At 38.9% G+C, this 26434-nt stretch overlaps 3 protein-coding genes across 3 annotated transcripts; 1 reads left to right on the top strand and 2 right to left on the bottom strand.

Annotated features, from left to right (window-relative positions):
• Positions 1-4691: 4691 nt before the first annotated feature.
• On the bottom strand, positions 4692-6141 carry GCK72_004513 (uncharacterized protein; the record flags this gene model as incomplete). Its single annotated transcript, XM_053724723.1, has 4 exons — positions 4692-4764; positions 5212-5396; positions 5675-6051; positions 6096-6141. 4 exons carry the CDS (start codon positions 6139-6141, stop codon positions 4692-4694), a joined length of 681 nt encoding a protein of 226 aa, XP_053588917.1.
• Positions 6142-6794: 653 nt separating this feature from the next.
• On the bottom strand, positions 6795-23692 carry GCK72_004511 (uncharacterized protein; the record flags this gene model as incomplete). Its single annotated transcript, XM_053724721.1, has 24 exons — positions 6795-6944; positions 7043-7231; positions 7411-7769; positions 8400-8560; positions 10560-10913; positions 11930-12045; positions 12333-12688; positions 13426-13553; positions 14274-14480; positions 15429-15604; positions 16664-17388; positions 18723-18834; positions 18953-19061; positions 19147-19281; positions 20178-20383; positions 20434-20545; positions 20595-20649; positions 20697-20769; positions 21130-21356; positions 22158-22345; positions 22388-22480; positions 22802-22889; positions 22941-23181; positions 23669-23692. 24 exons carry the CDS (start codon positions 23690-23692, stop codon positions 6795-6797), a joined length of 4584 nt encoding a protein of 1527 aa, XP_053588915.1.
• Positions 7543-7779, top strand: GCK72_004512 (uncharacterized protein; the record flags this gene model as incomplete). Its single annotated transcript, XM_053724722.1, has 1 exon — positions 7543-7779. The coding sequence occupies one exon, from the start codon at positions 7543-7545 to the stop codon at positions 7777-7779; it is 237 nt and encodes a 78-aa protein (XP_053588916.1).
• Positions 23693-26434: the final 2742 nt, after the last annotated feature.

Genomic DNA, 26434 nt, shown 5'->3' with positions numbered 1-26434 from the left:
TTCTTTTTAATTAACTTCCCCCACCATTCTTACCTGTGTCGGTTCCGGTTAGACACGGTCAGTTACGCTGCGTGAGGTCTATACTTATCCGGGCTGAAGTTTACTTCAGTAGACGCGGGTTTGAATCCTCCCGATCTAGAATATATCAAAATTTCATAAAAATATCCAAAAAACGGATAATTTCTTTTCGTATATCAGAATTTTATAAAAAGTATCCAAAAACAAGATAATTTCATTTCACTTTGACTTCCCCCACCATTCTTATCTGTGTCGGTTCCGGTTAGACACGGTCAGTTACGCTGCGTGAGGTCTATACTTATCCGGGCTGAAGTTTACTTCAGTAGACGCGGGTTTGAATCCTCCCGATCTAGAATATATCAGAATTTCATAAAAATATCCAAAAAACGGATAATTTCTTTTCGTATATCAGAATTTCATAAAAAGTATCCAAAAACAAGATAATTTCTTTTTAATTAACTTCCCCCACCATTCTTATCTGTGTCGGTTCCGGTTAGACACGGTCAGTTACGCTGCGTGAGGTCTATACTTATCCGGGCTGAAGTTTACTTCAGTAGACGCGGGTTTGAATCCTCCCGATCTAGAATATATCAAAATTTCATAAAAATATCCAAAAAACGGATAATTTCTTTTCGTATATCAGAATTTTATAAAAAGTATCCAAAAACAAGATAATTTCATTTCACTTTGACTTCCCCCACCATTCTTATCTGTGTCGGTTCCGGTTAGACACGGTCAGTTACGCTGCGTGAGGTCTATACTTATCCGGGCTGAAGTTTACTTCAGTAGACGCGGGTTTGAATCCTCCCGATCTAGAATATATCAAAATTTCATAAAAATATCCAAAAAACGGATAATTTCTTTTCGTATATCAGAATTTTATAAAAAGTATCCAAAAACAAGATAATTTCTTTTTAATTAACTTCCCCCACCATTCTTATCTGTGTCGGTTCCGGTTAGACACGGTCAGTTACGCTGCGTGAGGTCTATACTTATCCGGGCTGAAGTTTACTTCAGTAGACGCGGGTTTGAATCCTCCCGATCTAGAATATATCAAAATTTCATAAAAATATCCAAAAAACGGATAATTTCTTTTCGTATATCAGAATTTTATAAAAAGTATCCAAAAACAAGATAATTTCATTTCACTTTGACTTCCCCCACCATTCTTATCTGTGTCGGTTCCGGTTAGACACGGTCAGTTACGCTGCGTGAGGTCTATACTTATCCGGGCTGAAGTTTACTTCAGTAGACGCGGGTTTGAATCCTCCCGATCTAGAATATATCAGAATTTCATAAAAATATCCAAAAAACGGATAATTTCTTTTCGTATATCAGAATTTCATAAAAAGTATCCAAAAACAAGATAATTTCTTTTTAATTAACTTCCCCCACCATTCTTATCTGTGTCGGTTCCGGTTAGACACGGTCAGTTACGCTGCGTGAGGTCTATACTTATCCGGGCTGAAGTTTACTTCAGTAGACGCGGGTTTGAATCCTCCCGATCTAGAATATATCAAAATTTCATAAAAATATCCAAAAAACGGATAATTTCTTTTCGTATATCAGAATTTTATAAAAAGTATCCAAAAACAAGATAATTTCATTTCACTTTGACTTCCCCCACCATTCTTATCTGTGTCGGTTCCGGTTAGACACGGTCAGTTACGCTGCGTGAGGTCTATACTTATCCGGGCTGAAGTTTACTTCAGTAGACGCGGGTTTGAATCCTCCCGATCTAGAATATATCAAAATTTCATAAAAATATCCAAAAAACGGATAATTTCTTTTCGTATATCAGAATTTTATAAAAAGTATCCAAAAACAAGATAATTTCTTTTTAATTAACTTCCCCCACCATTCTTATCTGTGTCGGTTCCGGTTAGACACGGTCAGTTACGCTGCGTGAGGTCTATACTTATCCGGGCTGAAGTTTACTTCAGTAGACGCGGGTTTGAATCCTCCCGATCTAGAATATATCAAAATTTCATAAAAATATCCAAAAAACGGATAATTTCTTTTCGTATATCAGAATTTTATAAAAAGTATCCAAAAACAAGATAATTTCATTTCACTTTGACTTCCCCCACCATTCTTATCTGTGTCGGTTCCGGTTAGACACGGTCAGTTACGCTGCGTGAGGTCTATACTTATCCGGGCTGAAGTTTACTTCAGTAGACGCGGGTTTGAATCCTCCCGATCTAGAATATATCAAAATTTCATAAAAATATCCAAAAAACGGATAATTTCTTTTCGTATATCAGAATTTTATAAAAAGTATCCAAAAACAAGATAATTTCTTTTAATTAACTTCCCCCACCATTCTTATCTGTGTCGGTTCCGGTTAGACACGGTCAGTTACGCTGCGTGAGGTCTATACTTATCCGGGCTGAAGTTTACTTCAGTAGACGCGGGTTTGAATCCTCCCGATCTAGAATATATCAAAATTTCATAAAAATATCCAAAAGAAAGGATAATTTCATTTCGTATATCAAAATTTCATAAAAAGTATCCAAAAACATGATAATTTCATTTCACTTTGACTTCCCCCACCATTCTTATCTGTGTCGGTTCCGGTTAGACACGGTCAGTTACGCTGCGTGAGGTCTATACTTATTCGGGCTGAAGTTTACTTCAGTAGAAGCGGGTTTGAATCCTCCCGATCTAGAATATATCAGAATTTCATAAAAATATCCAAAAAACGGATAATTTCTTTTCGTATATCAGAATTTCATAAAAAGTATCCAAAAACATGATAATTTCATTTCACTTTGACTTCCCCCACCATTCTTATCTGTGTCGGTTCCGGTTAGACACGGTCAGTTACGCTGCGTGAGGTCTATACTTATCCGGGCTGAAGTTTACTTCAGTAGACGCGGGTTTGAATCCTCCCGATCTAGAATATATCAAAATTTCATAAAAATATCCAAAAGAAAGGATAATTTCATTTCGTATATCAAAATTTCATAAAAAGTATCCAAAAACATGATAATTTCATTTTACTTTGACTTCCCCCACCATTCTTATCTGTGTCGGTTCCGGTTAGACACGGTCAGTTACGCTGCGTGAGGTCTATACTTATCCGGGCTGAAGTTTACTTCAGTAGACGCGGGTTTGAATCCTCCCGATCTAGAATATATCAAAATTTCATAAAAATATCCAAAAAACGGATAATTTATTTTCGTATATCAGAATTTTATAAAAAGTATCCAAAAACAAGATAATTTCATTTCACTTTGACTTCCCCCACCATTCTTATCTGTGTCGGTTCCGGTTAGACACGGTCAGTTACGCTGCGTGAGGTCTATACTTATCCGGGCTGAAGTTTACTTCAGTAGACGCGGGTTTGAATGCTCCCGATCTAGAATATATCAAAATTTCATAAAAATATCCAAAAGAAAGGATAATTTCATTTCGTATATCAGAATTTTATAAAAAGTATCCAAAAACAAGATAATTTCTTTTTAATTAACTTCCCCCACCATTCTTATCTGTGTCGGTTCCGGTTAGACACGGTCAGTTACGCTGCGTGAGGTTATACTTATCCGGGCTGAAGTTTACTTCAGTAGACGCGGGTTTGAATCCTCCCGATCTAGAATATATCAAAATTTCATAAAAATATCCAAAAAACGGATAATTTCTTTTCGTATATCAGAATTTTATAAAAAGTATCCAAAAACAAGATAATTTCTTTTTAATTAACTTCCCCCACCATTCTTATCTGTGTCGGTTCCGGTTAGACACGGTCAGTTACGCTGCGTGAGGTCTATACTTATCCGGGCTGAAGTTTACTTCAGTAGACGCGGGTTTGAATCCTCCCGATCTAGAATATATCAAAATTTCATAAAAATATCCAAAAAACGGATAATTTCTTTTCGTATATCAGAATTTTATAAAAAGTATCCAAAAACACGATAATTTCTTTTTAATTAACTTCCCCCACCATTCTTATCTGTGTCGGTTCCGGTTAGACACGGTCAGTTACGCTGCGTGAGGTTATACTTATCCGGGCTGAAGTTTACTTCAGTAGACGCGGGTTTGAATCCTCCCGATCTAGAATATATCAAAATTTCATAAAAATATCCAAAAAACGGATAATTTCTTTTCGTATATCAGAATTTTATAAAAAGTATCCAAAAACAAGATAATTTCTTTTTAATTAACTTCCCCCACCATTCTTACCTGTGTCGGTTCCGGTTAGACACGGTCAGTTACGCTGCGTGAGGTCTATACTTATCCGGGCTGAAGTTTACTTCAGTAGACGCGGGTTTGAATCCTCCCGATCTAGAATATATCAAAATTTCATAAAAATATCCAAAAAACGGATAATTTCTTTTCGTATATCAGAATTTTATAAAAAGTATCCAAAAACAAGATAATTTCTTTTTAATTAACTTCCCCCACCATTCTTACCTGTGTCGGTTCCGGTTAGACACGGTCAGTTACGCTGCGTGAGGTCTATACTTATCCGGGCTGAAGTTTACTTCAGTAGACGCGGGTTTGAATCCTCCCGATCTAGAATATATCAAAATTTCATAAAAATATCCAAAAAACGGATAATTTCTTTTCGTATATCAGAATTTTATAAAAAGTATCCAAAAACAAGATAATTTCTTTTTAATTAACTTCCCCCACCATTCTTATCTGTGTCGGTTCCGGTTAGACACGGTCAGTTACGCTGCGTGAGGTCTATACTTATCCGGGCTGAAGTTTACTTCAGTAGACGCGGGTTTGAATCCTCCCGATCTAGAATATATCAAAATTTCATAAAAATATCCAAAAGAAAGGATAATTTCATTTCAGTCGTCGTGGTGGCAGGTCGTATGTTGGTTGCGTTGATATAAAACGTAATAATGGTAATTAATCATTGAAACAATAATAATCCCAAAAACTTTTTTTTGCAATTTTGTTTCCAAATAGGTAGACGTACGGTATACAGGTGTACGGGTAACGCGGCTTACGGTAAAGAGGCGTACGGTAAAGAGGTAGTTAGATAAAAACAGGTGCACAGGTGAGGTACTTACTTGGGAATTATGAACAAGGGTATTCTGAATTACAGGACTTTTTTCAGGTAAACTTTGCAGGACTTTTTCAGACATGTACACAGGTGTACCTGATGACGTCACCCGTAGGTTGGGAGAATTCTTCTTGAAACAAGGGAAGGAAAGTTCTTCCTCCATTCTACTAACATACCTCTCAATCTCCTCCTTCGTCATCTGAGTATCCTTTTCTGGATCGTAGTAAAACGTGTCCAAGTTATTCATATCAATGTTGTCACCAGAAGGTAGTGTAATTTTATCCGGGGCATGTCTGATATGACTCATGAATGTGGCTTCGAGCAGGCAGAATTTTGGGTAGAAGTTGCGGAATAGAATGTTCTGGAATAGAAGAATTAGGTGGTTTTGTTCAAGGACTAGTTTTTCGAATTTGGTTTTCTAGGCCACCAGATAAAAAACCTAGCCACTTTGGACAAACCCAGAGGTTTTTCCAGTACCATATTTTCCAGTTCCAGTTTCAAGGACAGTTCCGGGACTAGATTTCTCCATATTGGTTTTCTAGGCCATCATGTCGGAAGCTAGCCCATCGACTTAAAGACAGTAGTTTCTATCACTTTTCAGACTTAAAAGCTTTTATTTTCAGGTTTTGGGCCTCCTACCTTCTGCTCCATCGGCAATATCACAAAAACCTCAAAGCACCCTGAAATCCAATCGGCTACCAACCCCACATCCTTCATCCCTTGCTCCACTGACTCCAAATAATTCAAGACTCTTGGAGCCCCCTCGTCTTTATGAACCACTAGTCGGGCATTGACCATCTTCTGGTAGTTTTCCTTCATCTTGTTCAGTATTGGAACTTGATCACTGAAATTTGGTGGGAGAGCTTCTAGGAGTAAGGAGGTGGTCCCCGGTTGATCCAAGTTGATTTTTTTGGGAGTTGACATGGGTTTTCGAATATTTTTTGGTCGGTTGGAGACGTTCATTCCCATGGAGAGGCACTTTGAATAGCGACAAGCACGACACATGCTATGGTTGTCTGAAAGTGTGGTTTTTAAGGGGGGTTAGGAACTGGGCACTCACTAGCAGTAATATCACAATCATTGTTCCCTCGACATCGATACTTCATATTCATGGTTACACTTTTGCGGAAGAATGTAGCACAACCTCTGAAAAAAAAAAGAAGACGTGGTGGGATTCTTAATGTGTTGTTAAGTTTTTGATTGCATGGGCGGAAATACAGTGTTTTTTAGTTAGCTGGAAAAATCAGAAAGGTTAAAGGTAATGTACCACCGTTCATTTTAGAATGAAAATGTATCTGAAGGAATCAGAATGGTCACGTTTTATGTCTTCCAGTAGTAATATTTAGGTTTGTTTGTTGACCAAAATAGTTATTTTAAAAGTTTCAGACATGATCACTTCAAATCAAAAAACTAGCTTACCTACACGCTTCCGCTCCAAAATGAGCCCCACTACTTTTTTCAAGACATATTGAACAGGTAGATACCATTTTTCTTTTGGAATAATCAATAATTTGAGAAAGTTGGATGATGAAATAGAGAAATAGAGAATTCAGAAAAAAAAGAGGCACACCTGACTGATAAAGAGTGTTTGCAGTGTAGGTTCTAGTGACGGGGAACAGATAGGGAGAGAGCGAGAGAGAAAAAAGAAAAAAAGTTTTTATTATTTCGAAATATTTCAAACAAAAAAATCCATATAGAATATTTATATGTATATCAATATTGCATAACTATCCGAGATAAGTAGTCACATATTTCCATTTTATAATGTATTCTTCCTTGCAGCTGCCAATATACTAGTCGCTGCTCTCAGTCGTGCCACATTCTTGACAACTCGAATCCACGATTTTTTGGCTCGTGTTCGTTTTGAAGACTCGGCGTATTCATTGAGCACTTGTTCACGGTTAACGAACTGGAAATAGAATTGGGAGGAAGATAAGAGTAGAGAGGAGAGGTGGCCTAGTATTTTCAGGTGGATTTCTAGTTCATCCCCCTATAACTAGAACTTACACTCTGTTGAAATCTCCAGTAGTACTGTATGAATAGTCGATTGATCAGCTTATTTCCGTTGGCTTTCAGCAATTGTTTCTGTTTTGAGGTCATTTGTTTATAGGGTAGTGCTGCTTCAACCAGGGAGATTACTCGGTGGAATATTGGGACGGTTTTCCAGCAACTGAAGTGGCGGGTGACACGGTACACCTGGAAAAAGGACTGTTAGGTCATCAGTGCGCTAGAGCGTACTTGCTCTCTAACCAGTTAGAAATCTCAGAGACCCTGGGGCCTAACTTTCCGAGGCCTAGAAAACTCTGGACCACTCTTTCAGCCAACGACGTCTACCACTGGCCTAACTTCTCCTCGGCCATTCCCCCACCACTCACCCTTATAATATCCACCCTTTGTATCTTTCCACTCCGATCCTTCCCGACTTTATACGCGCCACGTAACACCCCTCGACACATCAGAGGTGTCACACGATAGAAATCGTCCTTCCAGTTGTCAGTTGCATAGTAATGAGTGGTGGACATTGTCTGCTTCCAATGAATGTGATCGGCGTCTTCCTCGATCATTTGCATAGAGACCAGATTGGAATCACAGACGAAGCAAGCGGTGTCAGCGACTTCCGTGGGGGCGACGGTTGCAATGAACTTTTTGGGACACTGAACGGCGTGAAGGATTGTGTGAGGGCCGTCGAGGGGATGCTCATCGTCGTTGCTGTAGACGGGCACTTCTTGACCGCCTGGAAATGAATAAGGAATGATTAGGGGTGATGACTGAAAATCTGAGTTGAAATTGTCAAATATGTACATATTTGCTCGGCACAGTTGCGCTCCACCGAACTGTCCTTTAAAAAAAGCGCGATTGTAAGAAGCGTGACGAGTTTACTATAGCTGAGAGATCCTTGGAAATACAAAGTCGTGTAACTCGGCTCATTTTTATGCTACAACAAATTTAAAAGCTGATTCAGAATCCTCAAGAAAACATCTTTTTAGTGATATCATGTCATGCGGGGGGATTACAGTATTACCGTGCATAGAATTGAAAATTCGATAACCGACTGTCATTGTCAATTTTTACAGAGGTACCTTTGGTTACTGTATCTACGCCAGTCTACGGAATTTCATCAGAATTTATCAACAAAAAAAACTTGAAAGTCATGGTTTCGAAATTTCTCAGTTTTTAAACGTCCGGTTTAAGAACGCCGCTTTTCAAAAAATAACCTCTAATGACAGAGTTCAGGTTGTGGGATACTGCATTCAAAGTTTCTGCGAGCACCCAACACGGTTTTTATCCATTTTCTCACTGTTTACCATTTGTTGGATTTCGGTACTCTCCACCTTACAAAAACAGACAGTCTCAGAATGCTCACCTTTTCCGGGATGCGTTGTCACCTCCATTTTCAGTTTCCTCAACAAGTTCTGCGGATCCTTATTGTTCTGATTCTCCTCCGTATCCGACAACTCTTCCTCCGACTCCGACTCATTCCCATTCTCATCGATAATCACCGCAAACAGGTCGTCCTCCACAAATCTGTATCTCATTGAGTATGTAGATCAAAACTTTTCTTGGACAAAAGAGGAGGAGCACACTTCAACACAGCAAGAAATCAGTTTCAATTTGAAAACAATTTATTTTTGTCAGCCATAGGAGAGCAGAGAGAGGAAAAGAAAACATTTTCGATGGGAAGAACATTTTGATTATTGATTGGATTTTTGTGTCTGATTGGACAAGTTTTTGATAAGCGAAAGAAGGACGGATTGGAGAAAACAATGCATAGTAGAAAGACGAGGAGTGAAATGATTTTTTTGGTTGAGAGGGGGAGGGGGGAGGATTTGAGATAAGGAAAGGAGGAGTGGTGGCCTAGAATTTTCTAGACCATAGCCTGGATCCCCATAATTAGAATTCTAGGCTATCTAAGCCATCTAAGTCGGACCATATGGGGAGTTACGTTTGTCAGGGTAGTCTAGGCTCCGCCCCTTTTTTGCAAGTTTGTCGCACAGTTTAAAAAAATTGTGTTTTTGGAGTTTTTCAGAAAAAAAACACGACGCTTCGAAAATTTTGAGAAAAACACGTTTTGGTAGGATGAAAGCAGAAAGGGTCGGAGCTCCAAAAAGTTAGGCTCCGCCTATTTTTGTAAATTTGCCGCACGATTTTTTATTGTGTTTTTTTGGAGCTTAGAAAATTTTAAAATTTTAGAAAATTCGTTTTTACGGGTCGGGAGCAAAACGGGCGGAAGTTTCAAACGGTTAAGCCCCGCCCACTTTTAGGCTCCGCCCACTTTGTAAATTTGTCGCAGGGTTATTTCCTGGTATCGAAAATAAGATTTTTGGAAAAACTGGAAAACCAGTTTTTCACAAAAAACCAAAAGTTACTGAAAATCTCATATTTTGAAACTTCCATATAATTTTACGAAAAGAGGCGTGGCTTAAATGTGGGCGGAGTCTATCAATATTGTAGAAGGCGAGGTGATGTTTCTAGGCCGCCAGTAAGGAAAGTTAGGCCATGTTGGGAAATTCATAAAATCCCAAAATGACGACCTAAGTTTCCATAGCAGTGGCCTAACTTCTCATACGCATGCCCTAGAAAATTCCTAGCACCCCTCTCACCCATCCCCCTAGAAACCCTTATCCCCCTTCCCCTCCAAACCAACCAACACGAAATATGTAAGCATACAAGAAAACCACACATTTCAAAACGAGAAGAGGAAGGAAATAGAGAGAAAAAAGAAGAAGCGACAGGAAATTCTCTGATGAAATTCTGAAAATTTTGGTTTTTTTTGGAAGGACTGAAAACTTGGAACCCGTAATTCTGAAAACGAGAATATAGATAGAGACACCTTTGGAGATGGACAGGAGAAGTGAAGGAGAAAAAGAAGTACATAAAAAAGGAAAAGGAACAAGATTAGACACATTTTGGAACGATAAGGACACTGAAAGGGATGGGTTTTTTGTTGAGGTGAAAATAAGGGAAAAATAGAAAATATGGGGACAGGTTACGGTAAGTTACGGTAGGTTTTTGGTGGCCTAAGTTTCTCCTTGTTTCTTTTTTTCAAAATCAATTTTCCGGTCATTTTCCAGCTTTTTTCAATGAAAAAAAAAGCATTTTCACAGATTTTTCCAAAAAAAATCAAAACAAACTGAATTTTCAAAAGTGGGCGGAGCCTAAACATGAGCCACGCCTATTTTTGCAGTTTTGCCGCACGGAATAAAGTTTTCAGTTTTTTTCTGGATTTTGAGAAACTTTTGAAAATAGAAAATAACAAATTTTTCAATTTTTTAAAAGATTTTTTAGTTTTCTAAATTGAAATTTTTCTAAAAACCACATGGAAACCGTCTCTATCTGAATTCGCAAAAGTGGGAGGAGCCTAACCAAAATAATTTTTTTTTAATTAATTCATGATTTTTAAAAACCCACCAAAACTACAGTAACCCTTTCCCAACTTCTCAATGTTTCCCCTCATTTTACCCTCTATTCAAAACCAGTCCCTCTCTTGAAAAAAGACGAAAAAGAGTACACATAAGAAAACTACATCTTCTGGAACCTTTTCCTCGCCGCCGGATCAGTGACAAATCGCAGAAGTCGTTGTCGTCTCGGATCGAATTCCTTCTGTACTCTCGCCTTCTCGACGGCCTTCGCATTCCTCCACAGGTACTGTACGAACAGTCGTTTTTTGAATGTTGTGCCGCCAGAAGTGTTCGACGGCTCGTCGACGACCTTATCAATCATTGTGACTATTCGATGGAATGATGTGCATGTTTTCCAGAAAGAGTAGAAACGGATCACTTTGTACACGTTGTTTAGAGGCACTTTGTTCGCGTCGTGGTGGGAGGAGCGACTCGGTGTTGTGTGCGCTGTTTGATGGGTGCCGCCGGAGATCGAAGATCTGGAAAATGGTATTAGAAATTCATGGAGGGGTCAAGATGAGTGGTCGAAGGATAACGATGATGTACTTCTATCGGAATATCAAAGATCAGTTTTGACGAAAAATGACGTGACTGTGAAATCGCACTCTATCGAAATTGTTCTAGAAAACTCAAGAGTGCGATTGAGTGCACTTAACATTTTGTGTAAATTCGCTCCAAAATTACAAGAAATACATTTAACTGCGCGTTAGGGCGCACTTTCAGCAGCAGTGTAAGTTTTGAAACCTAACTGAACGGAAACTGAAAAAATCGACAACCGATTAATTATAGGGTGCCGGTTTTTTTCAAGGAAAAACTAGAAAAGTTAAAGTTTAAAAAAACTAGACTTACCGACAGCGAAAAACTAAGTTTTAAGGAAAAATCTAGTTTTTTAGATTGAAATTTTCAATTTTCACAATTTTCAGCATAACTTTGAAAACCTCCGTAAAAAATTGAGCCCGGCTTGAAATCCGATCAACTTTACAAAATTACAGATAATTAGCGGGTACCGATCAATTAGAGTAAACAAAAAGATGAGTCTGCAAGCTGAAAACGTGAGGATTCTGAATCTGTTTTCAAATTCCATCTAGGGTTGAAATGAACAGAGATACAAGGCTTTTAGTTCTGACGATTATTTTAGGTAAACTGAAAGTTTCGTAACTCCTTCTTCAACACAGCTATCAAAATTTTGAAAATAGATTCAGAATGCTTGTGACGTCAGCTTTATAGACACATAATTTTTTGATGAGAAAAGTGTCAAATAACATGTCAAAAAAGAGGAAATTCAACTTTTGTCAGTTTGTTTTGTTCCCACTACTACCATTCTCAGTAGAGCGTGTTTACTATAATTTTGACAGTTTTGATTCCCTAATTAATAGTCAACTACAATATACATGCTGCAAACCCGCTCCACCGAAAAAGTGGCACGTGCTGCAGATATCAGTAGAGCGCACTTCCTCTAACCCCATTTGCCACAAAAATCCCCGAAAAAACTCACCTCGGCGTGTTCGACATACTGTGGTGCTGCGGGTGTATTTGAGCATGTGTGGATGCGGATAACGATTGGGTGTGGGACATTGATGCAGACATTGATGTTGATGGTTGGTGGGGCATCTGGAAGGCGAACATATTTGGAGAAGGAAAACGGATTTTGAGGAAAAACTTGTAGTTTTGAGAATCTAGCTACCACATGATCCCAAACAATAAAAACGCGCCGGAGGTGCGCCAGCGTTAGCCTATAAGCTTAGCGTTTGACAACTGTCAAGCTAGACGAGATTTCGAAAGGTAAACGCGCCGGAGGCACGCCAGACAGCGGAGTTCCCAATACGAGGCGTAAACCTTCATAGCTCTCTTCAGTTCAAGATGTTTTGTTTCAAAATTCAAAAAGTTACCATATTTACCTGTGTCGCCAACTTCGCCGTTATCACCTTCCCTTTGGCAGTGATACAATTCACCCGATGGAACTGTTTCAAATCATCCGAATAAAAGTATTTCGTCGGCCGAGAAGTATGCCTCCACCACTGATCATCACCAAGTATGTCACCCATCCGGACCCGCTCCCCGTCCACGACAAAACAATAGTTGTCTTCTACCATGATAGGCGGGATGGCGTTGGTGAGCATACTGGACGGTGCGGCCATCAGATTCGCCAGGGCTGCTTCGGTTTGGACGGTGTCGTGGTGCACCGAGTGGACTGGCATACTCTGGTGGAAGATTACTGGCTCGTCTTTGGAGAGCAACGCTTCCGGGGTTAGACCTGTAAAGAATTGTTATGGTGAAGCAAGGGAAAGCTGGCGTCGTGAGGATTCTGAATTTGGTTTCAAAATTTTTATAGGACAAAAATGGGCGGAGTTACAGAGTTACAGACGTTTAAGCTAGGGTGGGTCATGCGTCAAAATTCAAAATTCAAAAGTTTCAAATTTTTTATTTTTTCGCTGAAAAAGTTTTACTATGATTCAGGAACAGAAGAAATTTTGAATTTTCATAAAAAATGTTCTCATTTTTACAAAAATTGAAAACAATAGGCTTTTTTTTGAAACCCGGCCTTGACAACTATGTCGTGCATCATTTTTCCATAAAAATTGCTAATCTACATTTAAAATTAAAAATTTTTGTTTTTCATAAAAACAATTTATATGACTAGAAAGCTGACGTCGTGAGGATTCTGAATCTTTTTTTAAAACTTTGATAGGACAAAAATGGGCGGAGTTATAGACGTCTAAGCTGAGGTGGGTTGTCCACCCCTGATTGAGGGGCTATCATTGAAGTGGTGTAACTCAGAAAAGTCAGCATTTTGAAACTGGTTTCAGAAGTTTTTTAAGACGAAAATGGGCGGAGTTACAGCACTTTAAGATGGGTGAGCAACTCACCTTGCTTAAGCGCCTGTAACTCCGCCCATTTTGATCACACCAAAATTTTGAAACCTGATTTAGAATCTTGATTCCTTTAGCTTTAGAACCATATACATCAAATTTAGAAATTCTAAAAACCCACCAGAATCCACCAGCTCAAAGGCGCCCAAATCGATATCGTTTTGCGGTGGCGGTCGTTTCTCCTCTTCCACAAACACGGCCATCGGCTCCTCCTCGGATTCCGATGTTTGGGGATCGAAGGAAACGGGGCTGGAAGAATTTCATGATTGGAGAAAACTAGTAAGAGATCGCGCGGGGATTCAAAATTTTGAGTCAGAATTCGAGGTAGGCAAGTGCGCTCTATTGTTACATATTGAAAACTCTCCAATAGAGCGCATTTGCAGAATTTGTCAGGCGTGGTTGTAAGCGCGCTCTATTGCACAATGAATTAAAGCGCGGTTGAATTGTTAGCTGAAAATGCAGTCTAACTCACTTTTTTACTAGAAGCAAGGTTGAAAGTGCGCTCTATTGCAGAAAAATAAATTCTAGTCCAGTAGAGCGCATTTACATGAAATGTGATGCAAACGCGCTCTACCGCAAATACAAAAAAATATCCGATAGAGCGCGTTTGCATTATCTGCTCAGCATTCTTACAACTGCGCACCATCGCACAACTTGATTCAATTTGAAAGTCTAGTTCAATAGAGCGCGATTACATACTCATCCCTTGTTGATGCAAACGCGCTCTACCGTACTACTCGGGAAAATCAAGAGTCCAGTAGAGCGCGTTTGCACACACGCTACATTTAAAAATTTTCAAAAAAAAAGTTTTAATAATTTTTTTCGCTCAAATTTTTTGCAATTTTCATAATTTTACAAAATTAAAAAGTGCATAACTCTGGTGACATGACATGCTTTCTAAAAATTCAAAAAAACTGTTATAACATTCCTTATGCATTCCAAAAAAACCCAAAATTTTTCTATTGTTACCTGGGAATCTTGCTCTCATGAACCTCCTCGGGTATAATCTCGGGCGGTTCGTAATTTTTGTTGCTCACGGAGCACTGAGAGAACAAGGAGGGTCTCGGCTGGTAGTAGACCCTCGGTGCCGAGTGAAGTTGTCGTTTTGGCGGTGATGTGGAGACGGAGACTTCCAGATTCTCGTAGTCGGATAACAAAAGATGGGGGATGCATTCTCTGAACAGATTAGTGGGGGGGGGGATGCAAAATGAATAAAAATAAAAAGATCTATATGACTGGATAGCTGACGTCACGAGAATTATAAATCTGTTTTTAAAATTTTGATAGCGCCAAAATGGGCGGAGTTACAGGAGCTTAAGCAAGGTGAGTTGCTCACCCCAGCTTAAACGTCTGTAACTCCGCCCATTTTCATCCCAGAAAAATTTTGAAAACCGATTCAGAATCCTGACGTTTTCAGCTTTCTAGTCATATAAATTACATCATACCAGTGCAAAAAATTCAAAAAAAAATTAATAAAGGATGCAAAAATGTTGCAAAGGGGTAAGTTTGGTAATTGTGGGGGGTAACAGAAAGGATGCATTTCAAAAAATAAAGAGATGCAAAACTATTTTTGGTCTGTCTGTGTGTCCGAATGTCCGGATGTCCAATTTATGAAAATTTATGAGAACTGAGTTCGAACATCTATATATCTGTCTGTCTGTCAGTCCGGATCTCCAAAATAATTATCTGTCTGTGTGTTTGTTGGTCCGGATGTCCGGAAGTCCAATTCTCAAAATTCGGCGAAAAAAGAAAGTTTTCGAGAGATTTTTCGGGAATTCAAGATTTCTAGTGAGTAGGTTTTTTGTTTATATGTCTGTCTGTCTGTCTGTCTGTCTGTCTGTCTGTCGGTATATCCGGATGTCCATGTCAACGAAAATGTAACAAAACTCAATGTCCAGATGTCCATATGTCTTTTTTTTTTAATTTCCTGAAAAACCAGTTTTCTAGTTTTCTGTTCCAATTCTTTGTCCGTCTGAGCATTTGTATGTGTGTCTGGATGTCCCCCTGAATGTACATGCGTCTGTCTGTCTGTCAGGATGTCCAGATGTCCTGTTTGATTCCGTAAATGTCATTTTTTTCAGTTTTTTCAGTTTTGTTTCCAAATTTTCAGTCAAAAATTCTCACCTCTCATCCAAGACCTCCACTTCCTCTTCCTCCTCCTCAAACTGTTCGTCTTCCTCTATCTCCGTCTCCTCCTCCTCATCGATATCGTCTTCCGGAGGGTATTGGAATGCACGTGACGCCTCTTCAAGCATCTGGATGTATGAATCCCAATCTTGCATACATGCAAGACCGATTGGCTGAAAAAATAAAGGATTTTTTAGCGTTTAAGCGCAATTGCGTCATGTCAAAAAAAATTTCAAGAAATGTTTTCAATGGAGCGCGATTGCATTTACTTTCTAAATTATGAAATTTGTAAATTGAAGCGCGTTTCCATCATTCTAAACTTCGGAAATTAAGAATTAGAAAATTTTTCATTAGAGCGCACTTGAAAAAAAAAGTTAAGCTTGATAATATTGCATTAAGGCGGATTTGCATCATTCGAAAAACGAAAGATTCAGAATTTTGAATTTTCTCATTAGAGCGCACTTGCATTATTTGGAATTTAAAAATGTCAATTCAATGGCATTATCACAGGGGCGCATATGCATTATCCAAAATTTCGGAAATTGAGAATTTGAAATTTTCTCATTAGAGCGCATTTGCATCATTCAAAAGTTTGAAAACAGAAATTCTCAAACTTTTCTCATTGAAGCGCTGTTGCATCCTTCAAAATTTCAAAATTTTTGGTTTTCATCGAAACCCAGTAGAGCGCCTTTACTCCGTATTTTTTACAAACGTAAGCATTCTCACTGAAGCGTGTTTTCGCCATTCTAAACTTCAAAAACATCAATTTTAGATTCGTATCACTGGGGCGCGTTTACGTCACTCAAAGTTTCAAATTTTCTGAGTTGTAATCTTGACATTATAGCGCGTTTGCACCATTCTTTAGAACTTTGAAAATTTCTCATTAGAGCGCATTTACTCAATTTCTTTCAATTACTGAATTTTTTCAGTAGAGCGCTTTTGCATCTGAAGATAATTCAATTTAAAATCTTTACATTATAGCAGCTTTTTTCATGTAAAATAAAAAATGTAAAGTACCACATTAGAGCGCGTTTGCATTAGAATTGAAAGAATTCTCAATAGAGCGCAGAAGCATCAAACAGATTTCATTGGCAACCGAGCGCGTTTGCATAGCAGGACAAATGTTTTCAGACAAAGCACATAGAGCACATAGAAGGTATAGAAGCAGAACATGAAGCAAAAGGATAGCGAAATTAATATCATACCATGTTTCAGCCAAAAGCACAACTTACCGATCTCGGACTAATCAACACAACACTTTCGGGGTTCGACTCGGAGCATGACAAGTCGGGAAGCGTTGTTTCAGATGTCTGGGTGGGGGATTCCAGGGATCGTTTTGTGGAGTTTCGTACCAATTTGAAGAGTTTCGGTAGGTCATCTTTAATAAGAAGCTCGGGGCGAAACCGTCGGGGACTGACATTCAACCAGTCGAAGGAGTGCAGAGGGTTCTGTTGTCTTGCCACACGTTCCTTATGTTTTCTTTTTAATAATGGCTCTGGTGACGTTGCAATCTTATTCTCATCTATCACTGACAACCGTTTAGGGGATAACAGAAGCTTTGGGACGTAAGGGGGCGGAGCCTCCGCGTGGACCACGACAGGCTGAGGTCTTACGGTACATGACTGATCTTCCAAGCCGTCATGACGATTAGCGGATAGTTGGGACTGTCGAAATGAGCCGAATACTAGATTGTTACATGCATCCATATCATTGTCAAAAGCGTCACAGATAGCGGCAAGATTGGAGAGCATGAAGGGTTCTGGTAAACGAAAGGAAAGCGGAGCCGATGAGAATATCGGATCGGAAGCGTATGCATGCTTTGGAAATCGGGATGGTATTGTCCGAGCGGAGGTTGGACGACGATGGGAAGAGTGACTTACGGAATTGGATGGTGGTGGAGAGGGAAGGTCTATCGGGGGACACGAGTTACTTCGTCGTGCCGATTTGGCGTCTTTTGCTGGAAATTTTTATTTAAAGTTAGTTTAACTAAGTAGATGACGTCGTGAGGATTCTGAATCTGTTTTCAAAATCGTTCTAGACCAAAAATGGGCGGAGTTATAACACTTTCAAAAAAATCATCAGATGCTCAAGACTGTTCAGCCACTGTTCAATTTTGACAATTTGACCATAAAATTCATATTTCTGAAAAGCTGACGTTGTAAGGATTCTGAATCTGATTTCAAAAGTGTTCTAGACCGAAAATGAGTGGATAGTACACCCCTGTCTGTTTTAAGATGTGTAACTCCGCCCACTTTAGTGCTATCGAAATTCTGAAAACAGATTCAGAATCTTCACGACGTGAGCTTCTTAGAAATATAAATTTTATTGTCAAATTGTCAAAATTGAACAGTCTTGAGCAACGTATCATTAACCGAGTTACAGTATTTTCTAAAGTGTTCTAACTCCGCCCATTTTTTTTTGCTATCAAAATTTTATAAACAGATTCAGAATCCTCAGTTTGTTAGTTATGTTGGTTGTGTTTCAAAAAATTGAATTCTGATTTTTCACGGCCGTGTAAAAACTCAGTCACCATGAAATTTAGAATGTTCTGGGGTCCGCGGTTTGTTCGGTCATTATTTTCACTATTTCAGATAATTTTCTGCATTTTTTCTGTTTTCAAAACGTTGAACGTTTCAAAATTCAAATTCCTAACCAAAATGGAGCATTTTTCATAGATTATAGTATAATTTTCTCAAACACTGACTCAGAAACGTATTACCACTTGAAAAATCAGCTAAATAACTATAAAATATGTGAAAAGTTCAAAAAAATGGTGGCCGAACTTTTTCTCGGCCAACACAATTTTAGTCCAGCGACCGTTATACCTACGGCTCATGAATTAACTAGAACTCGATCCGTTCTAATTTTAGGGGAAATTTGAAAACGGATTTGGAATCCTCAAGTCTTAAGCTTTCTGGTCATATAAGTTTTTTATGAAAAACCAGAAGTTTTTGATTTGAAATTTAGGTTCGCAATTTTCATGGGAAGATGGTTCATGACACTTTCAAGGCCCGGCTTTAAAAAAAGTACCAATTTTTTATCAAAAAAGTGAAAACTTTGTTGATTTTTCCGAATTTCTTTTAATACTGAACCATAGGGAAACAATTTGCCTTTTTTGCAAAAAAATTCGAAAAAATTAAAAATTTTGAGTGTTGGCGCCGGACCTTGACAACTGTGTTTTATAATCATTTTAGATCATTTAGCTGATTCGAAACTTTTCTATTTCGGTTTTTTAGACAATTGTTTTTATTTTTTGCTTTGTTTCTCATCCGAAATCAAAAAAAAACTCACCCAAACAATCGTAATCAAATGATATGGATGAAGCTACAGAAGGTGAGTATAAGTGACGGTGTAAAAATGATATCACTGACGGTGTCGGTGAATGATAATTATCCCAGTAGGCCTGAAAGTAGTGTTATTTATTACAATCACATGTAGAAAATGCGCTCTAGTGTAAGCCTCTTGTCCACGAGGACTACAAGTCTCTGTTAGCAATGGAGCGCATTTGCAGAGATACTTACTTGTCTGATATGTACGGAAGGCTCGGTTGATAATGAGCAATGTTCGGATAGGGACGGACCGGACTCGTCCCAACTAGCACCTCGATGTCGTTGGAATCGCAGATAACTTCTGGAAAACGGAAATTTTATTTTTTGTTGCAATTGTGCTCCACCGTACCCGTTGAAACAGTGCAGCAAAAAAAAGAAAGACTCACGTTGATCTAGCTGAAGAGTTACTCCAAACACTCGGTTGAAAACTTCGAACCGAATGAATTGTGGGTGAGAAGAGGTCCTCTTCGTCGTATGTGTCATAGAATCGGAGTTGGAATGCGGATAGGGAGTCGTCGATTCTGCAGAGTAGGTAAGTTCAGAAGTTTGTGGTGGTTTAATTTGTTTAGTTGATAAAAATTACGAATTATCAACTGCCGAAAATTACTTTTCTCATTAATAGAACATTTTTTCACACTTGCAAACCGGGCCGGCACGTAACTCGCTTGAAACTCAATATTATGAGCTGAAAAATATACCAACATGTAGATCTCGGCGAGTTCCATCTCTGTGATTTACTACCGGCCGGATGGCTTTTTGCTAATGTGCTGCGTGCAGGAAAAAAGTGCCAAAAACGGAAAAATGAACATAAAACCAATTCTAGCGCGGCCCGAGGCGCCATTTCTTGTAGAGTCGACAAAAAATGTCTAATTTCAGAATCAGATAATAATAAGTTTTGAACAAAGTGTGTTCCTTCGATTCCATTCTAAAAATTGTCTTTGTTGGATTCCACACCGCTTCACAAAACTTTTTGATGAGTTGTTGGAAAAATGAGTTGTATTAAAACTTTTTTTGGAGGATATCAATTTTTGGAAAGATTCAAAAATTTCCGAACTGAATTTTATAAATTTAAATGTAAATTTTCGTTAATTATATATTCTTTTCGTTCTCCATACTGCATCGTGGACAAAAAAATCATGAAAAAAATTTTGAAGAAAGAAATTGTGGAAATAAAAATGAAAGTATGCAGACACCCAGTATCGCTTGAACTATTTCAGCAGCTCCAAGACGTTTCGAAACCAAGACTTTTGGCAACTATGACATTTTGATACTAACAGATCTCGTTTTTCAATATACAAATTCACGTTCTGTGACAAAACGTGTGTTTTCAAAATGTGCCGGAGCCGTTTCAACAATACTCTTTAAAAAAAGTATCTTCTTAATTTTTCTCGTTTTTTTTTCCAAACAAAATACTCACCTCATCATACTATTATCAAACGCTTTCGACTCAATGGACGGTGGATCCTCCTCTATCCTCTGTTGTAGCTGTTGTTCTTGTTCCCTTTCGAATTTTTCCACAGCGTGTACATATTTCCTGAGTATCTCTTCTCCCTGTCCCATCGCTAACCTCCTCTCCAACATTCGCTTCTTCTTAAGATACTGGAGTAGGTCGGTTCCTTGGAACTGAAAAAGAAAAGTAATCGATAATTACCTTTCAATTAATTTATAATTACCTTTCTTCCAAAGTAATGGATCTTCTGAATATATTGAATACCAGCTAAATCGATACACATTGTGGTGACTGATAGGCCGACGCCGAGGTAGATGAGCATAATAGCGATGTAGCTGAAAATTTGGTGGCCTAGAAAACTCTAGGTCATAAAAAAACACTCACTCATGATTCTCCGGCACAATATCTCCGAAACCTATTGTTGTTAGTGAGATGAATGCTGAAATGTATGAAAAATTCGAATTTCCCGCCTAATTTTTTGCTTACAGTAATAAAAAGCATCCATATACGACCAATCTTCGAGCACTGAGAATAGGATTCCACCGAATGCGATGTAGAGCTGGAAAATAATAGTTTTAATCTATGCGTCGCGGTCGGCTTTTTTAAAACGTCAATATCTCAGCGTGAAATGACCCTAGAGCCCTGAAATTTTCAAAATCGGAAACTGAATCGTGCTCAAACTTGCTGACAAAGTTTCAGAACTCTACGACATCTGGGAGCCAAGTTACAGAAGCTTAAAGTTTTGATCTACGCGGCGTTGCGGTTGCGTCGCGGTTCAACGTTAAATGGATAGAATAGTAAGGATTCATAAATCAACTTTTTAACAGTTTATTTAAAAAAGAATTCCCCCTTTTTTCAGCTTCTTTTTCCCTATTTGTCCATATTTTTCTTTTTTTCCTGCCAAAAAAAACCGACTCACCAAGATAATTGTGAAAACCATCAAAACGGGCACTTCCGACTTGTCAATCTCGTCCATTTCCATGTCAAGAATTGACGATTCCTGATTCTTACTCGCACTCTCCAAATCGTCGTTTATACTATCCTCGAGACCACGAAATCGCTTCCACGCCGAGTCGAGACGGGCGCTCCCTTTTCGCATCTGTTTGTACAGCCAGATGGTGCATTCGGACAGGAATTTTCCGAGATCTGGAAATATGGGGAGGTTGAGGGAGGGGTGAAGTAGAAAGTGTGAAAATTTCAGGAAAGTAGGATGAGAGGGCGCAGAGATAGAGGCGCTCGAAGTTTCGACCGCGCGTCGCGGTCGCGTCGCGGGCTAAACTTCAAACGCTTGTAACTCAGTGACAAAGGGGACTAGAAAGCTGAAATTTTGAGAGCTAATTCAACATTCTAGCCTCTTTAAATTGTACAAGTTTCGAATTGCTTGGGTAGCAAGAAGCAAAGTTATAAGCGCTCTAAGTTTCGACCGCGTACGGCCTGAACTTTGAACGCTCATAACTCGAGACCGGGTAGCGCTTGTGCTTTCAAATTTTAACAGCACATTTACATATTTAGTGTTTTTATAATCCCAAAGTTTCAACCAGCTGAGACACTCGACAGTTCTGTTACAAACGTTTAAAGTTTCGACCACGAGTCACGGTTAGGTGGCGGGTCAAACTTCAAACGCTCATAACTCGAGATCGGGTGGCTTTTCTGATTTGAAATTTTGGCAGCAAATTTCTATATTTATTGTTTTTACAATCCCTAAGTTACAATCAACTGAGACACTCGACCGTTTGTGTTACAAGGGTTTAAAGTTTCGACCTCGCGGCGTGGCCTGAACTTTGAACATTCATAACTCGAGACCGAGTAGCGTGAAAGACCTGAAATTTGGATGGCTAGTAGGATAAGCCTATCTTAATATACCGTACAAATTTCAGCAGTTTTAGATATCTGGGTACTAAGTTATAAGTATATTTTAAACTTTTTCGTTTTTATAAAGATACTCACCTCCAATAGTGATAATAGCAATTGGAGCACCAAAAAGTGCAAACAAGACACACGCCAATCTTCCAAGAGGTGTCACCGGAACAATATTACCGTAACCTATCGTCGCCATGGTCGTCGCGGCGAAGAATAGAGCACTACTCGTCGTCCACATCTTCTCGGATCCTTTCTCGCCTCGGTTCTTGCCGTGTCTGGAAAAATGGTTTTATTTGTGATCTACACTAAAAAGTTACCTGTGCCTCCTCTTTCTCTCGTTGTCACCGCCCATCTCGTCTTCTTCACTACTCGCCCGGTTTTCGTAGCCGATGTTTCGAACGTCAGAGTACCTGGAAATGAATTATGCAATGCGATGCGGTTGCGTCGCGGCTAGGCGGGAAAATGTTGAAAAAAACTGAGATTGCTTATTTTGATCTACTGACAAAATTTCAGGTGTTTTGAGCTTCATGGGACCGAGATACAGTAGCTCAAAGTTTTGACCTACGCGGCGCGGTCGCGTCGCGGTCAGACTTCAATTTTCAAATCCCTATATCTCAGCCCAGATTTGTACTAGATTTCTGATTTTTTCAGAATATTTTTTTAATGTTTTTCTGCACATTTCATAGGTTAATTTTATTTTTATTTTTATAAATTTCAAAAAAAAAACTTACCTAACATATTGTTCCTTAAACGCCTTGTACAATTTTTCACTATACAGCATCAACTCCTTCTCGATGTCTTGCTTCCATTCTTCTTCATCTGCAAAAAACGCGCTCCATAGCCAAACAACAAAATATTTGACCTACTCACCATTATGATTGATCTTATAGATGAGATTACTCCTCATTTCAGCGATCGTCTTTCTGCCCGTCTCTTTCAGCCGATCTTCGTTGGGCGACTCGAGTGTGTAGAAGATCCACGCGCCGATGGTAGCGTAGATGCACACGCAGACGACGAGCACAATGTGCGGTAGAGCGAGCTTCGCATACTTTCGGATGTTTTGTAGCGTTGTGGTGTTCTCGTCGTCGGGCCGGGCGCTCTCGAGCAAGCCCTGGAATAAGGAAAATGAGCATTATAAATATTTTGTATCTCGGCGACAAAAAGTTCTACCTAGCTGATTTTTGGTCATATGATTAAAAATGTCATGTTTAACATTCAGCCAAAATTTCAGCACTGTCTGACCCCAGGCAGCCAAGATACACACTTTTGAAGTTTCGACCGCTGCGATGAGTTTGCGTCGCGGTCAAGTCTCTAACTTTGAAAGTGTGTATCTCAGCCAAATCTAATTCTATAAAAACGATTTCTGGCAATACAATTAAACATGTTATTTTTAGTATTGCGCCATAATTTCAGACCTGTGCGACCTCAGGCAATCGAGTTACGCAAGTTTGAAATTCAGAAAGTCGGACCTTCTACTTTGAAGGCATGTATCTCGGCGGCAAATAGTGCTACCTAGCTGATTTTTGGTCAAATAATTTAAAATGTCATTTTCAACATTTAGTCAAAATTTCAGCATTCCAAGACATTCAAATACTCACCTCTATCTCCTTGAAATCCTCCATTCAAGTCATTTGAGAAAAGTGTGGTTGAAAAGAACTATATTTGGATTAATCGAAGAATTTTGTTGGGTGGAGAGAGGGGTGGCTGAAACTACCGGGGAGGAGCAGGGTCTGGAATACATTTTATGATTAAAAATCGGAAATAGAGAAAAAAACTGAAAAAGAACTGTTTAGAACAAGGTCGTGCGGCAAAAATCCAAAAAAAAAAGGGCGTGGCTATAAATTGGGCGGGGCTTGAACAGTCGGGGTCGAAATAAAAAAAAAACAAAGTTCCTCGAGATCGTCAAACATGGAAATATGGAGTTTTCGAAATCAAGAATGAATGTGCGGCAAAATTGCAAAAGAAAAGGGGCGTGGCCTAAAAATGGACATGGCTTGTAGATAGGCAGAAGTTTCAAATATACAATCTTCCAGTTTTTATAACAATTTTGCTTTTTTTTTCGTTGAAAATTTTAAGGCATGGATATGCAATCAGTTGTAAGACACAATTTCAAGAAAGGGGCGTGGCCTAAAAGTGGGCGGCGCTTAAAATAGTTAAAAATTATCACCTTCCCAAGATTTATGGACATTTTATTAAAAAAAAGGTTTGAAAATTTGAAATCAGGATAAAAAAACAAGCGTCGAAATTTCAAAAAAGGGGCGCGGTCTAAAAGTGGGCGGGGCTATAGTTAAGGTAATCAAGAAAAAATTCTGCCATAACCAAGGTTGTTACTTTGAGTTTTTAGCGTTTTGACCTACAATAAAAATTCTGAATTCAGAATTTTTAATTATCTCTTTTTTAATTAATAAAAAAGTACAAATTTTAGTATTCCCGATATCAAAAGTACAGAATTTTTGAAATTTAGGGGCTCAGCTGTCTCGCTTTTGAGCAAAATTCTAGAATAGAAGACGTCTACAGACGCATCGAAAAAAAAAAGAGAAGACACATTCGATTTCTTAATTAAAAAAGCAGAAAGAAGAGCGAAGGAACATGAAAAAGATATCGAAGGCGAGGAGGCACACCCGCCAAATTCAAAATTCTGACATCGTCAGAAGAAGAAGGAGAAGAAGAAGAAGACGTGGAGAAGGGGGGGGGCTCTTCTGCTCTTCGTCAGAAATTCATTGGGACTCTCCTCTCGCCCCAAAAAAAGGGGGGACTCGGAGAGCAAGAGAGTGTGTGAGAGGGGTCGAAGCACCCGGCAAATAAAATGAGTTGGTTAGTGGAGGAATTGGAAAATATAGGCAGGAGGAGAAGAGAGAGAAGAAAGAAGAAGAAGAATGAAAAAAGGGAGGAAGACACCGTCGTCACCATAGATAGGGAGGGATAGGGTCATTTGGGTTGGGGTGGTTGGGTGGATGAATGAGTGTGATCAAACATCAGAAAAACGGTTTTGGTGTTGGTTGATATAGGGATAGGGTAGAGAAGGGGATTTCGGAAAGTCTGAAAGTTCCGAAGAATCCGAACGAGTCTGTGGAAAAAGGTAGTGTTTAAATAAATGAGCATTAAAAAGATGCTTGCAAACCGGACCGCCGCCTAACTCCTTTCAAATTCACTGTTATGAGGTGAAAATATAGCAAAATGTAGATCTCGGTGAGTTCTACCTACTACGGACCAGAGAAGTGAGCCATTCTAGCCCGGCCTGTGGCACATTAACGAATAGCCACGCGGCCCGTAGTATGTCACGGACATAGAGCTCGCCGAGATCTACATTTTAGTATATTTTTTAGCTCATAATGTAGCGTTTCAAGCGAGTTACGCCCTAGACCCGTTTGCAAGCATAGAAAAATAGTGCTCAGAAAAAAATGCGAGGTGATTTGGATATTTCTGACTTCAGGAAAAGATTTTGCTGTTTGAAAACTAGAATATTTTGAACGTCCAAAAACAGAGAATGACCTTTACAATAACTGTCTTACGACTTAAAGAAATGTGGGTCTTCAAAAAAATAGAGAATGAAGGGTGGATAAGAGAACTCCATACAAAAATAAAAATGTACAATACAGAAGAAACGGACGGGAAAATCAGGACTGAAGTCATATTCAGTATTCCTTTTTTTTAATTGATGGATGAGTTTTCCACGCGGCGGTGTAGTCCGCTCGGACCACATTTTTTGTTCAATTCCTTGTTTCCTCACTTTTTCCAACATTTACATAGAAAAAATAGGAAAAAACTACGAACATTCGTTAGGGAAAAAGGTAATTGAGAAAAAATCTTTTCCGAGAGAACTACACGGCCACGCGGAAAACCTACAGAGTTAAATTGTTGTAAAAAAGCACAGGCTTTGGTCATTTTGAGTATATTGGTCAGTAGTGATGGGTTTGGGGTTTCATAAACGAAATTAGACGGTAATTCAAAATTAAAATACTTGGTTAGATGTTGTCATCTAATTAAATAGAGTATAAAATTGTTGTTCAATGATCTGAGCCAAAAAGATTAGAGAGCATTGGATTGGAAGGACTAGGCCACGTCATCATTCTTATTTGCATACTTGGTACATCTGGAAGGCTGAAAACAAGAGGAACGCTGAAACTCAGTTCGTTTTCATAATTATCCAAAACTGAAAACAGATTCAGAATCCTCACGACTTCAGCTTTCCAGTCACAGTCATATCTCATATCTTTAAATCAAATAGAAAAGGCTACAAACTACAAACACCTGGATCATATTGTTGCAAGAAAAACCTAATCTATGTTACAAACGTTTTTCTGAATGAATAGACTCTCTCTTTGGATGAAAAAAAGAAAAAAACCCGCGGTGCACTTGTTTAG

This window comes from Caenorhabditis remanei, chromosome II (genome assembly GCF_010183535.1).
Source record: "Caenorhabditis remanei strain PX506 chromosome II, whole genome shotgun sequence".
NCBI lineage: Eukaryota > Metazoa > Nematoda > Chromadorea > Rhabditida > Rhabditidae > Caenorhabditis > Caenorhabditis remanei.
Note: the sequence above shows the minus strand (reverse complement) of the source record. Positions and strands in the feature narration are given on the sequence as shown.